The 14,543-nt window shown below is 47.7% G+C and overlaps 1 protein-coding gene across 3 annotated transcripts in view; it reads right to left on the minus strand.

Annotated features, from left to right (window-relative positions):
* KAT14 (lysine acetyltransferase 14) overlaps nt 1-14,543 on the minus strand; it is a 26,476-nt gene continuing 11,933 nt past the window's right edge. For 2 of the 3 annotated variants that reach the window (XM_027559655.1, XM_027559656.1), the window contains exons 6-10: nt 13,890-14,458; nt 6,471-6,607; nt 5,439-5,614; nt 3,026-3,216; nt 1-1,039 (exon numbers count right to left, since the gene is read on the minus strand). In XM_027559655.1, coding sequence (XP_027415456.1) covers nt 866-1,039; nt 3,026-3,216; nt 5,439-5,614; nt 6,471-6,607; nt 13,890-14,458 — 1,247 coding nt within the window. In that variant the 3' untranslated portion in view covers nt 1-865. Of the gene's footprint in view, nt 1,040-3,025; nt 3,217-3,270; nt 3,300-5,438; nt 5,615-6,470; nt 6,608-13,889; nt 14,459-14,543 lie in introns of those variants that run through there. The other variant, XM_027559657.1, reaches the window with a different exon arrangement.

Consider the following 14,543-nt stretch of genomic DNA (forward strand, 5'->3'; position numbering starts at 1 on the left):
TAGGTTGTAACAAGAAAATATTTTATTTGAGAACATTTGATACTGTGGGAAGCATTTCTACTAAATCCAAAAGCACCTGACTGATGGTCTACTTCCACTCTCCACAAGCCAGCCAACAGCCTCGGCCGGCAGACGCGAGGTGTGTCTGTCCATGGCTGACCCCTCCATCACCGCACACCTCCGTCAGGGGCACAGTCAAATGGCAGGCTGCCCGGCTCCTCCAGCCCCAAACTGACCTCACTTCACAGGACAGGAGAAGAGCTCTCGCCTCCCAGGCCAGGGCCCCAGCCGGAAATGCTCACAGGAGAAAGGTGAGGCAACGTCACACACAGACACTGTGACCAAAGTCAGCGCATGCCCCGCTCTGGGGACAGCACAGCCGGGTTGGGACAGGCTGGGTCAGCATGTGGTCGTCACCAGGACAGCGCAAGGCCTCGCGGACACAGCTGGGATCTTGGACTACAATCACTCTGCTCACTTTAAATGGGACAGAACATCTCTCCTCAGGAAGATCAGCTCAGGCCTTTCTGGCTGAACGCGCTCTCGGCTGAAGTCGGCACACCTGGCAGTCTTGGCTGACCTTGGGAGTCCAAGGTGCGGACAAAGGCCTGTCCAGTGACTCTGCTGACCAGGGGGTCACCACACACGCGTCCGCCCACGCCCCTCAGCTCCGCGGAGCTCAGAACCTGCAATGGGTGAGTGCTGCTGCCGGGCCTCCTGTTGGCCCTCTCCTCTAAGCACGTGCACCATGAAGAGCTGCGCTCACATCAGCCCTCTCCTCCAAGCATGTGCGCCCCGTGAGGAGCTGCACTCACGTCAGCCCTCTCCTCCAAGCACTTGTGCCCCGTGAGGAGCCGCGCTCATGTCAGCGTCGCAGACGCAGAAAGAAGGCGTGCTTACACTCCGTGCTCTCCAGGGGGTAATACTTGTCATAAAAGTCTAAGACGTACTCTTCCGTCTTGAACCCGAACTTCTGGTAGAGCAGCATGGCAGGGTTGCTGGCAGAGACGTGCAGGGTCACGTCCTTGCCCATGCAGGTCTGCAAGAGAGTGGAGAAGCACACAGTGGGAACGAGAGAGCCTCGGGGAAAAGGAGTGGGTGGAGAGAGTCCCTGACATGCAGGCAGTCAGGTATGGAGGCTGGAAGAGTCCGGCCTGAGGCTGGGGCACGGCCCCACCAGCTAGCGCCCGTCGGGGGACCCAAGCCCGCTGGCCGCCGCCAAAACCCTCGATGAAACGTTCCAGACTGAGGAGGTGGACGGTAAGCTGATTGAATGTTTTTTCCCAGTTTTTGATGGAACTTGCTCAGTAATTCCCACATGTTGGTGTCTGTCCACCTTTAATGAGGCCTCTTAGTATACGAAGCCTTAAGGACCCTGGTTTGTATCCAGTTTTTTCCTCTCTGGAGCAAAGAGCCACTGGGGATATTTCACTGCCAACTGTTTTATAATTCAGTTACATTTAAGTATATCCAGCGTAACAATACCAAACACTATGACAACCTTGAAGAAACAAGGGATGAAACCAGACGTTCTGTTTTTAAAAACTAGATGTCATCCTGCAAGACAATCATAAACGCTTCCCCCTGGACCTACTAGGAAAGATGTCAAGTTATGTGACCGGGTATGAAACCTCAAGACTTCTGTTTAATTATACAAGCTGGGTATCCCCTAGGGACATTCCGAATCCCAAAGACGACCCCCTCCCCCCCCTCCCCCGCCCCAGCACTCCCAGACTTCTCAGAACTGAGGTTTCTTCACGTAGCACCAGCCTTATCCAGTGGGGGAAAAGAGGGGTGTCTGTCTACTGCAGCTAGGCAGGTTCTCAGATTCTTTAGCCACACAGAAGAGAGCACCGGAAGTTACATAAACTCAGAATTGGCTCTTTAGTGAGGAGGTGCTGAGATTGTGGGCTTCATGAGTCTTGGAGGTTTTACAACCCCGTCCTTAAGGCTTCCTATACTAAGATGCCTCATCAAAGGTGGACAGACACCAACATGTGATAATTATTGAGCAAGTTTCATTAAAAACTGGGAAAAAACATTCAATCACCAACTCCTATTTAAAAAGAACCTTGCCTACATGACACACAGTGCTCCATACCGAATGGCTTCTAAGTAAGTCACCAGATGAATTCTGGGGTAAAAAAAAAACCTTGCCTGTGCTTCTGGTGTTTGTATATAAATATATGGTCTATCTTCCTCAAAGGTGATACAGATACATCAAAGGATGGATTACTTAGAAGGTTCACAGCAGCTTACACAGTGACAGTAAAACTACAAATAAGCGGCAATAACAGAATATACCTACTGCTGATAGGATGAGGTTTTTTTGGTTTTGGTCATGCTGGGTGGCATGCGGGATCTAGTTCCCCCACCAGGGACAGAACCCGCACCCCCTGCATTGGGAGTGCAGTCTTAATCACTAGTTCACCAGGGAAATCCCTGATAAATGGTTTTGTTAAAATGTTTAAAAATACCTAAGAACTAAAAATCACATGTTCACCCCCACTTCTCAGAGTCACCACGGTGGTGACTCCAAGACCAGAAGCAGTTACAAGATGGACGGTCCCGGACTTCCCAGGTGGTCCAGTGGCTAAGACTCCACGCAACCAATGCAGGGTGCCCGGGTTCGATTCCTGGTGAGGGAATGACCAGGAATTTGATTCCCATGTGCTGCAACTAAAAGTTTGACTTCTGCAATGAAGATCAAAGATCCCACGTGCTGCAAGAAAGACCTGGTGCAGCCAAATAAAAATTAACTAAAAAAAAAAAGACGGTCTGAGTGTTGCAGGCTCTTACCTCTGTACGCACCTCATTTTATTTATTACACATGTCCACAAACTGATTTCTTTGAAACTTGGGTCTGAGGAGTGACCTCTTTGGGGGTGAGGCTTCTGTCTAGGTGTAAATAACCTTGTGGACAACAGAGCTGGCTCCCCTTCACCTGGTGTTGCCTGGCTCTGGCCCCGTCCGCACTCCAAGCCTTTCAGGGCAGGTAGGCAGACAGTGAGCAGAGACAACATACCTGAATCAGATGATAAATCATGAAAGTTGCGATCCCCGCTCTCCTCCAGTCAGGATGGACAAACAGAAACGAAATATAAGCTTCGTTGTACTTCACGTCGGGGACCATGAAGCCGAACGCGATGATGACTTTCTTATAGAGGACGACGACGCTGAAGTCAGGGTACTGCAGGCACTCGGACAGGTCGACGCCTATGCAGAGAAGCGATCAGTCAGCCCAGGCTCTGGGATGAGTGAGCGGCAGGCTGTTCAGTCTGTGCTTCAGCTGCACCTGCCTGCTAAAAACACCCAGACTGCAGACAGAGACACCACTGCAGACGCCACACATAAATACCAAAATTAGCATCATCTGGTCTGTGTACATATGTTAAAGAAGGGAAGTGGGACAAGGTGGATAGGAGAGAGCACGCAGGCTGGAAGTGGGCACACCTGGCTTTGAGCTTGGCCTCTGGGCCATGTGCGCCAGCTGGCACATACCCCAATGCCGTGCCTCGGGAATCTGCCTCAGGTGAGATGAGAGATACCCAGACCTGAAGGGAAGATCTAAGACCGCCCAAATTGTCGTGTTCTTTACCTCATACACAGACCACTGACAAGCTCTTTGGTACAAATGTCACTTTTTACAATAAAGGAGTTAAATATCACATAATTCCACGCTTATTGTTTGGAAGCCACCTCGCGCAGGGACAGGAAGAAACAGACACTCCCAGAACGTTCCTTTCAGCCCCATCCCACCCCCCACTACATGCACTGACATCCTGACAAAATCTTATCCAGCCCCTAGAAGACGTATTGTTTCCTTTACATTTCAAAGCAGAGCCACAAAGAACATACATTTAGCAATGAGAGAGTGTTCCTTTAATTGATGACTTCAGAGACTATATATAATGTGGTAAGGCTGATAAAATGATATATTGCATTGGGTCTATTATTTTCAAAGTCTGTGATTGGGGTTTTTGGCTTTTTAAAAACAACTTTTGGCTGTACTAACACCAAGGACTAGTTAAGTAAACAAAGCACACAGAATTATTAAGCAAACATCAAAAGTGTCCAGACACATCCAAGCCACCAGCCTGGGATCTCGATACATGCGGGAGATAACAGGGTGAACCATTTCTTCTGAAACCAGAGACAAACAGGGAAGAGGAACAAACGGCACTGTTTATTGCTTTAACTTCTGTGTGGATCACAATATACTGTGGAAAATTCTTAAAGAGATGGAAATACCGGACCACCTGACCTACCTCCTGAGAAATCTGTATGCAGGTCAGGAAGCAACAGTGAGAACTGGACATGGAACAACAGACTGGTTCCAAATAGGAAAAGGAGTGTGTCAAGGCTGTATATTGTCACCCTGCTTATTTAACTTATATGCAGAGTACATCATGAGAAACGCTGGGCTGGAGTTAGCACAAGCTGGAATCAAGATTGCTGGGAGAAATATCAATAACCTCAGATATGAAGATGACACCATCCTTATGGCAGAAAGTGAAGAAGAACTAAAGAGCCTCTTGATGAAAGGGAAAGAGGAAAGTGAAAAAGTTGACTTAAAGCTCAACATTCACAAAACTAAGATCATGGCATCCGGTCCCATCACTTCATGGCAAATAGATGTGGAAACAGTGGCTGACTTTATTTTTCTGGGATCCAAAATCACTGCAGATGGTGACTGCAGCTGTGAAATTAAGATGCTTACTCCTTGGAAGGAAGGTATGACCAACCTAGACAGCATATTAAAAAGCAGAGACATTACTTTGCCAACAAAGGTCCGTCTAGTCAAGGCTATGGTTTTTCCAGTAGTCATGTATGGATGTGAGAGTTGGACTATAAAGAAAGCTGAGTGCCGAAGAATTGATGCTTTTGAACTGTGGTATTGGAGAAGACTCTTGAGAGTCCCTTGGACTGCAAGGAGATCCAACCAGTCCATCCCAAAGGAGATCAATCCTGGGTGTTCACTGGAAGGACTGATGTTGAAGCTGAAACTCCAATACTTTGGCCACCTGATGCGAAGAGCTGACTCATTTGAAAAGACCCTGATGCTGGGAAAGATTGAAGGCAGGAGGAGAAGGGGACGACAAAGGATGAGATGGCTGGATGGCATCACCAACTCGATAGACATGGGTTTGGGTGGACTCCGGGAGTTGGTGATGGACAGGGAGGCCTGGTGTGCTGCGGTTCATGGGGTCGCAAAGAGTCGGACACGACTGAGCAACTGAACTGAACTACTCGCTTCTTCCTGATCTTAGGAGAGAAAGAGATGTTCATATTTTAAACTGTCTATATGAGCAGACAAACTGAATGAAACCATATGAGTAAAGGTTTTGGGGTCACATGACACACACACTAGTTTTAAAAACTGCTGAAGTGAACGATACAGAAGGTGGACCTGCTGAGCTTGAATAGGGAGAACATACCAGGCCAGAAGAACTCCTGACACATGGAGTTTATGGTTGGGATGTGATTTGGCCGGACATAGCAGTAATCAAGAGGGGCGTCTGGCTCCGGCATCCAGTGAGGGTCCCCCCTGTGCAGGTGGGAGCGGATCTGGGAGAGCAGCTGCAGTTTGGGTGGCTTTGTTTCATAATCACGCCTCCAGAATCCAGAAAAGAAACACACAGAAGACAAGGAAAATACCCATTACTCCCAGCCATTTGATTCACAATGCTCCTTGATCTGCTGAAAATTTTAAATTAATTTGCACTACTTTATACGTCAGCTGACTTAAGAGCTACAGTATTCTTCTGGTATGACACTTAAAATTATCTCTACTAACGTTCGTTAGACAAGACCTAGTGGAACCTGCCAGGAAGTCCACTAGTGCTGGTGAGCCTTAATGAATGGACTGTGGAAACAGAAACGGCTTTCTAATTCCACCCTCTGACCCAGGACAGAGCCCGGGGAGGAAGGCCCAACTCCGCCTGGACATCCGGAGACCCAGGGGCAAGGAGCAGGCTTGTATGCTGACCCATGGGTCTGCCCAGGGGGAGCGTGGGGGGCTGGGCCAGGAGGACACATGACTGGGGTGGCAGAGATAACTGTCAGTCATGTGCAGCCCAGTGCGGGTGGGGGTGGGAACTCTCTGGCCAGCTCACTGTCCAGGTGCTGCCTACATGGGATATTCATCATCAGTCCACAGACAGGCCCCACCGTCCCCTTGTTTCCTTTTGCAGACAACTAACTATGTACAATTTAAAATAAAACAATAAGTATAATAATCAGAATGAAATCTCAGAGTTGCCCTGTATATTTATTTCAAAGGGACCAACCTTTCTATAATAATATACAGTTGAAACACACTGTATATTGTTTCAGGACGAGACTAGACACAGAGCAGAGGCCTGGTCCTTGCCAACGCCAGTTCACAGACGTGGGGAGGCTGGGGCTGGCTCAGAACCCAAGCACCACTGCTCGTGCCACACCCAGTGTCACAGCTGTCCTCTGTGTACCTGATGTAGGGTTTCAGGATCCGAGACGTGTATGGGCTGACGATGCTCTGGTCCACAGCCGTATCTTCCGATCCCACCAAACGGTACAGAAACTTTGTGCTCTGGTGCCGGAATCCTTTCCTGGATGGCAAGGCAGTCTGTGAGAAAGACAGGCCAGTTATACAAAAATAAAATTACTCAAAGGGCTGGTTTCATTTCTACAGATGAGTAGTACTTAGGACATTTTTATGTGGCAGAAGGTAGGTCTTTCTGCAGGACTTAACTGGAAAATTTAAGGTTCATAAAAACTTCATAAGTACCTTTGCATAAAACTGGATATGAAAACCTAATTGCAGTTTTTTTTTTTTTTTTTTTTTTTTTGGGCTGCCGAGTTTAGTTTATTTATTTTAAGACCACCGCCCTGCAATTTCCAGAGAGAAAATACAAAACAAGAAACGGACTTGGTTTCAAACACGTGCACAGTGTGCTGGAGTTGAGCATTACTGGCGACGCTCACGGAGAGTGCGGCTCACTCGGGCGCTTCAGCGTTCCTGAGGAATGAACGTGGTTTCTCCTGCCCTCCTAATTGCAGTTTAATAGTTTAAAGGCAAAATAATTAAAAAGTTTTAAGTTATGTATAGCTTCTCCAAGTTTCATGTTGTCTATAAGGCACCTTGAATCCGTTCATCAAATATCAGTCAGTCCAAGCATCAGGTGGGTCACACACACATGTACACACACATACACGGCTCCTGTCTCATGAAGGGTCTCTGTTACCATGGCAGAAATCACTGTTGCATGTGTATATGGATTTATTACAATATGTCTCTACTGAGTAAATCTCACAAAAGTAGGACTGACATAGATTATTATCCCTACACCTCAGTGTGAGCAGAGAGGACTGACCAGAGGGTAGAGGGGACATGGTCCCTGCTCCCCACAGGCCTGCAGACGCCTGCTCTCCACACAGGGCTGCTCAAGGGCCCTCGGTCATGTCGTAATAGAACACGGACAATTAGGTTTCATAGCAAACAGCTCAGACGGAAGATTAAAAAGTACATTTACAAAGCGGTTTGCCAGGGGTTGGATGAAGTTTAGAAACCTGAGTTGTTTTTGTAGAATCAGCTTGCTCTTGGGCTAGAAAATAACTTTGTTGGAAGAAGAGCATGAATTCCTTTCTTAATAATTTTGCTCTGATTACTTCCCCAAACTGGACACCAAAACTTTCAGAGGCCAATCAACTCTGAAATTCTGCCAGGACTTTGAGTTTTCAAGTGAAATTCAAACTTGGGGTACACAGTTTCCAAGTACAGCCCGTTTCCTCCTGAGCCTGAAGGCACACCCATCTCCTGTATCAAAAGACGAAGTCAATGTCCCCTCCTCTGGAACCTGGCAGGCCTGACATAGGCCTGACCGGTCAGAACATGGCAGAAGCAATAACACTCTGGGACCTCTGAGCACAGGCCATAAGGGAGCTGGTGGCTTCCTCCTCGAGTCCAGCTGCTGTGGTACCCAGGTGGGACACTGAAGGGCTGGTGGCCACATGTAAACAGGCTCTAGCGGACCAAGCTCCAGCTAAGTGGAGCCACAGGGTGCCCCTTCCTTCAGCTCATGAAGTAGAAAAATACCCAGCTGAACCCAGTCAACCCACAGACTCAGAAATAGTTATTGTTTTAAGCTATTAAGTTTTGGGGTGGTATGCAACTTGAGAACAGGTAACACCAGCCACTGAGCCTGTGAACAGCGTCAAGTCAGCATGTGGAGGTGAGGTCTGTGAGACCCCCGGATATGCACAGTCCTCACCTTATCTGTCTCCCTGGCTTCCACACCAGGTTAACCATCCTTAGCTTCTGCCTGGTCCATGAACTACCCCTGCCCCCTACCGGGCTCCTCCCTGCCACACTCATGCCACCCCATCCATCTGAACACAAGGCCAGAGCCTACTTTTAAAAAGTAATAAAAGTCACCTTCCTGGTCTGAAACTCCTACATGGCTTCCAGCTGTGCATTCAGAATAGACACAGACTCCTGTTCCACGCCCTGCAGGATCCACGACCCCATTGGCCAGGTCCTCTGCCATTAAGACATTCCCACCCCACGTGCCAAATGAAATCCTGCCTCGGGGCCTTCCTGCCCTAAACCTTCCTGGACGGGCTCCTCCTGAGGATCAGAACCATGGAGCATCACCTCCACAAAAGGTGCAGTCCACCTCCCACCGCGCTCCCCATGGCACTCACTTGAAGGAAAAGTCCCTGCTCGTTCAGTACTGTCATCTCCCTGCTCCTGGTGTCGGGGACCTCCTCTGTCTTAAGTCACTGTCTAATCCAGAGCCACGCCCTAACTCCCTTCAATTCCAAAAAGGCTGAGAGGTGAGGAAGCTGCAGAAGAAAAGTCTGAGGCCTGTAGAGGTTTAAGGATTATGAGGTTTAAGGCAAGAAGCCATCTGTTTCCATGAGAGAAGTGCAAGTGCTGATGCAGAAGCTGTGGCAGGTCATACAGAAGACTTAGGTGAGATAGTGACAGAAGGTGGCTGCACTAAACCACAGAATGTCAATGTAGATGGAACAGTCATCCAGTGGAAGAAGCTGCCATCCAGGACTTTAATAAGTAGAGAGGAGAAGTCAGTGCCTGGCTTCAGGCTTCAAAGCTTCAAAGGACAGGCTGACTTTTTTTTTCTCTTAGGCTGACTCTCTTATGAGGAGGGGCTAATGCAGCTGGTGGTGGTAAGCTGAAGCCAGTGCTCACTCACCGTCTGATTTATGCTCCGTCTACACAGCCTGTGCTCTGTAAATGGAACAACAGAGCCTGGATGACAGCACATCTGTTTTCAACATGGTTTTCTGAATACTCTAAGCCAAGTGCTGAGACCCAATGCCAAAACTGAAAAGCCGAGAGGAAAAAAAAGCCCCTACCCACCCCCAGAAAGGAAAAGAATATCTGAAAACTGTGGTGTAACTACTAAAAGTGTAATATATGCAAAATGGGAATAGCAGGAGGAGCACACAGGACAGAAGAAATACCTGAAATGATAACAGCTGAGGATTTCCCCAAGTTAATCAGACACCAAACCAAAACCACAGATCCAAGGAGCTCACAGAACGAGGAGGACAAATGCTAAGAAGTCTATCGGTCACCTGTAACAAAAGGGCAGAGGTGCCAGGCAAGATAAATGAAAGCAAAAGCACTTAAAGTGTGTGAATACAAATAAATATCAAAAACAAAGAGAAAACTGTGAAAGCTTCCAGGGCACAGGAGAATAAAAGAAGACCACCTATAAAGAAGCAAGTGTTAAGAATGACAACGCAGCTTCAGGAACAAGCTGATAGTGAGGTGATGATGAAGTGGTGATGCTAAATGTCAACAGGGGAAAAAAAATGACAATTTTATATCCAGCTATACTATCATTGAAATGTGAGAGTGAGGATGTTCTGAACTTCAAAAAGACCACATTTTAAGAACTGTTACAAAAAGTGCTTCAGCAAGAAATTAACCTGGAAGAAATGATGGGAAGTGAATGAAAAGTTTAAGTTTAGTGAGGTTTATTGTTGACTAAATAAGCAACACAATGGAAAAAAGGAAAAGGAGAGCAGGCAGAGGTAGTTTTTTGTTTGTAGGGCGAGGATCACATGGTAATATTTAAAAAATAATACAGAAAAAGAAATACATGTCTTAAGTTAAGACCTATAAAAAGAATAAAAATGGAACAATTTTCTCTATAGAAAAGCATCAACGTCACATAGACTATTTTCTCTGACTACAAAATAATCTGATTAGAAATTAAATCAATTACTAAAAGATAGTATAAAAATTCTCATGTATCTGAAAACTAAGAGTTATTTAGCACTAAATAACTCTTGAGTTAAAGAGGAAAGGTTAACAAAAATTGCAAAACACTAAATACTGAACTATAAAAAAAGTCACATCATTTCAAAAGTCATGAGTAATGGCTAAAATATCACAGGGACAGTTACAGCTACGAATATACTGATCAGAGGACGAGAAGGCAAGTGGATTGAACAAACGCATTTACGGCTGCTCCCCTATATAACTGTATTAAAGTGACACTAACATTCCAGGTTAAGATGGGGGATGAAACACAAACATTTAATTTTACTTCTTCCCAAAACCCCGCCACAACTATAGAAATAGTCTTTAAAAATAAATAAATAAAAGACAAATACACAAGAACAAAAAGATCAGAAGAAACCACAGTAACTGGGAAGCAGATAGATTAAAATTAAGAGATTTCAAGCCAGAATCTAGAGCTGGCTTTGGGTGAAGTGAGAACCAGTCCAACCTGTACTGCAGAATCCTCTTACAATGCAACTGGCAGCACCAGTTTTGTCTGGCACCAGGAATAAGGCAGGCAGAGAACTAAGGTGCAGGTAAAAGCACAAGCTGGAATCAAGATTGCTGGGAGAAATATCGATAACCTCAGATATGAAGATGACACCATCTTTATGGCAGAAAGTGAAGAAGAACTAAAGAGCCTCTTGATGAAAGGGAAAGAGGAAAGTGAAAAAGTTGACTTAAAGCTCAACATTCACAAAACTAAGATCATGGCATCCGGTCCCATCACTTCATGGCAAATAGATGTGGAAACAGTGGCTGACTTTACCTTTCTGGGATCCAAAATCACTGCAGATGGTGATTGCAGCCGTGAAATTAAGACGCTTATTCCTTGGAAGGAAGGTATGACCAACCTAGACAGCATATTAAAAAGCAGAGACATTACTTTGCCAACAAAGGTCCGTCTAGTCAAGGCTATGGTTTTTCCAGTAGTCATGTATGGATGTGAGAGTTGGACAATAAAGAAAGCTGAGTGCTGAAGAATTGATGCTTTTGAACTGTGGTGTTGGAGAAGACTTGAGAGTCCCTTGGACAGCAAGGAGATCCAACCAGTCCATCCTAAAGAAGATCAGTCCTACCAATGAACACCAAAGAAGGGTGTTCATTGGTAGGACTGATGTTGAAGCTGAAACTCCAATACTGTGGCCACCTGATGTGAAGAGCTGACTAATTTGAAAAGACCCTGATGCTGGGAAAGACTGAAGGCAGGAGGAGAAGAGGACGACAGAGGATGAGATGGTTGGATGGCATCACCGACTCAACGGACATGGGTTTGGGTGGACTCCAGGAATTGGTGATGGACAGGGAGGCCTGGTGTGCTGCGGTTCATGGGGTCGCAAAGAGTCGGACACGACTGAGCGACTGAACTGAACTGAAAAGCTGCGTGCGGAGCAGTAAGACCCCTCAGCAGGGCTGTGCTCTCTGAGGCTCCAAGGGACAACCTATGCCAGGCCCTTCTCTCGGCTTTTGGTGTGGCCTCAAGGCCTGTGCTCCTCAGCTCTGCAGACACACCGCTCGAACCACTGCCTGGGCCGTCACTTGGCAGTGGTTCTCCTGTTCTTGGGAGGACACCAGTCATGCTGGGCTAAGGGCCCACTTTGCCCCATGCAACCTCAGCTTAACTACTTGTATCTGCAAAGGCCCTATTTCCATGTGAGGTCACATGCACAGGCACCAGGAGTCAGGAAAATACACACGTTTGGGGACACAATTACATCAGTGACCTGCAAAACACATTAAGCCTGTCTTCTTCTGGAAGGCTTCATCTAATAGCAGCATGCTCCATCCATGCTTCCTACACTGTTTATGGATAAAGAGTTTAAAAAGGCAGAGGGAATGGTTAACACTAAAAGTCAAAGAGTCGCTTCCTCTGGGGAAGTGGGCAGGCTGCAGAATTAAGGTGGTTTTAATGCCCTGTTTCTTACTGATCTTATTAACTTCTAAACTATACCTGTATGTGTTCTTGTATGGGTAAGATGCCTTTCATAATTTTAACAGTTAAGTATAGTGATTAAAAGGAACAAAGAACAGGTGACCAGATGACAGCACAAAAGCATATGAATAAGTGGCAAGTGACTAAGACCAGGAGAGCCCAAACCTAAGGTGGCTGTGAGGACAGGCCAGAACCAGTGTCTCAGGTCAGCAAGGACATCAGGTCCAAGTGAAGCTGAGGGCGGGCAGGGGGCCATAGACTGAGGGGTCTCTTGGGTCAAGAGGTATTAAAGCTCCAATGACACTTCTGCCATCCACATACAGAAACCACCTCTCCCTTCAGGGCAGACCAGATTGTCTGGAGGCTCCAATGAGAGATTCTGATGCAGCCAAGGGTAGAAGTTCTGTCCAGAAAACAGGGAGACTCAGGGGAAGTTTAACAACTGCATGGTCAGCCCCTGGCTCTCCTCACAAGGTTCCTAAGATGCAGGCAGGCAGGTTACGGCTTCCCAGGAAGGAGAAACAGGAAAAGAATTACAGGGATCCAGCTGGAGTGAAGGTCTTTGGAAACTACAGAACCCAGAGACCGAATCCAGCCTGCTTTCGTACATACTGTTTCTGGCGCACAGTGATGCCTTTCATCAGTCGTGTATGCTGCCCTCACACCACACAGCAGAGCTGGGTAGCGAAGTTACAGCTACTTACTCTCTGACCCCTCAGAGAAAAGGCTTGCACACCTCTGGTTAAGAGGGTCCAACAGCCAAATAACAGGAGTGCTCCGAACAGACAGAAATAGATGCCAGGAAATTCCAGAACTCAAGAAAGAGCATTTCAAATAGAAAGGCCCATAGGGAAAGGCCCAGCACCGGGAAGAACAGCCCCACATGCAGCGCAGTGCTGGGTAACCAGAATACCAGCAGCAAAGTCCACACCCCACCAGTGTCCAGAGAAGACAGGTAGAAGACCAGCCCACCACAGAAGAAGACAGGAAACATGCAAACAGTCCAGACAAGCAAAGCACAACCAGGAAACAGGAGAATGTTCTAACTTCACCTGTAATCAAAGAAATGCATCCAAAAAACAAACAAAAAAAACACGACTTCATTTTATAGCCATCAGAGTAGCAAAATTAGTTAAGGAATGGTTAGCAGCAATGCCAGCAAGACACAGGAGAGAGACTGGCTGGCTCCTGCCATGGGAGGGTGGAGTTCTGGCACTTGTGGCGCAATCACCTGTCCCTGGAGCGCTCACACACTAGTGTCCTCCGGCCAGGCGGACACCACGCCGACTCGCTGCTCTTCCTGCAGGGTGTCTCCTAACTACACAAATGAAACCACACCTTCACTCCTGCTCAGCTCAGCGTCTGGTACACTGGCACACTGTACATCCTCCACAAACCTGCCAGTCAAAGCTACAACCCAGAACATGAGTAGCCACCCTCGGAGACTAAGAGATATGCAGAGAATGTCTAGGTTCTGTCTAGAATACCCAAAAGGAAAACAGAAACCCAAACTCAGATGTATTCAGGAATGTTCACGCTGGACAATTAAAATAAACACAGCCCAGTCGTCTTTGCACTTCTCCCTTCACTGTTCTTCCACTCTCCAGAACGCACCAGGGAGCCACAGTCCCAGGAGTTGAAGAGTGAGACAACACCCACCTGGTACCGGTCAAGGATTCTAAAGTCCTGACAGGTCGTCCTGTACGTGGCCTGTCCAGCTGGAAGCCTGGAAACTCCTCCATCTTTGGCCCCGTAAATTCCGTCCACTAACAGGAGCGCAGCGTTCACGACCTGATCCAGGTCAAAGAGTGGCAGCCCCCGGTCCCTCTTTGCCTGCCGGACGATCAGCTTCCGCTTCAGTCGCCGGGCCTCAGGGGTCATGGCCACGGCCCCAGGACAGGCCTCCAGCCGCCTGAGGAGCAGCTTCTCCTCATAGATGCTCACGGGGGTGAACTTGGGCCCCTTGGGCTTCCGGTCCTTCTCCAGTACAGGTTTCCTCTTCTCTCGAGCCCTCATCTGCAAGGACGTGTTGGAGTCTGTGTCCTCACTGTCGATGTCCATCCTGTCGGGCTTCTCCTCCTCACTCTCTACCTCCTGCTTGATCTGCTCGGGGGCCCTGACCTTCTTTCTGCCCCCGAGCCCTGTCCCTGAGGCAGCCGTACCGGCAGGGGGCGGGACGTACTCCATCCCAGGGTCTATGACACCGTCTCCTTCCATCTCATCGTCATCTGTGAGAAACAGAAAGTAAGTGAGGAAATGTGGCCCCACCGCCCCCCAGGGAAAGCACACTCACCGCCCCAAGGGCCACACAGG

The sequence above is a fragment of the Bos indicus x Bos taurus genome, chromosome 13, assembly GCF_003369695.1.
Source record: "Bos indicus x Bos taurus breed Angus x Brahman F1 hybrid chromosome 13, Bos_hybrid_MaternalHap_v2.0, whole genome shotgun sequence".
NCBI lineage: Eukaryota > Metazoa > Chordata > Mammalia > Artiodactyla > Bovidae > Bos > Bos indicus x Bos taurus.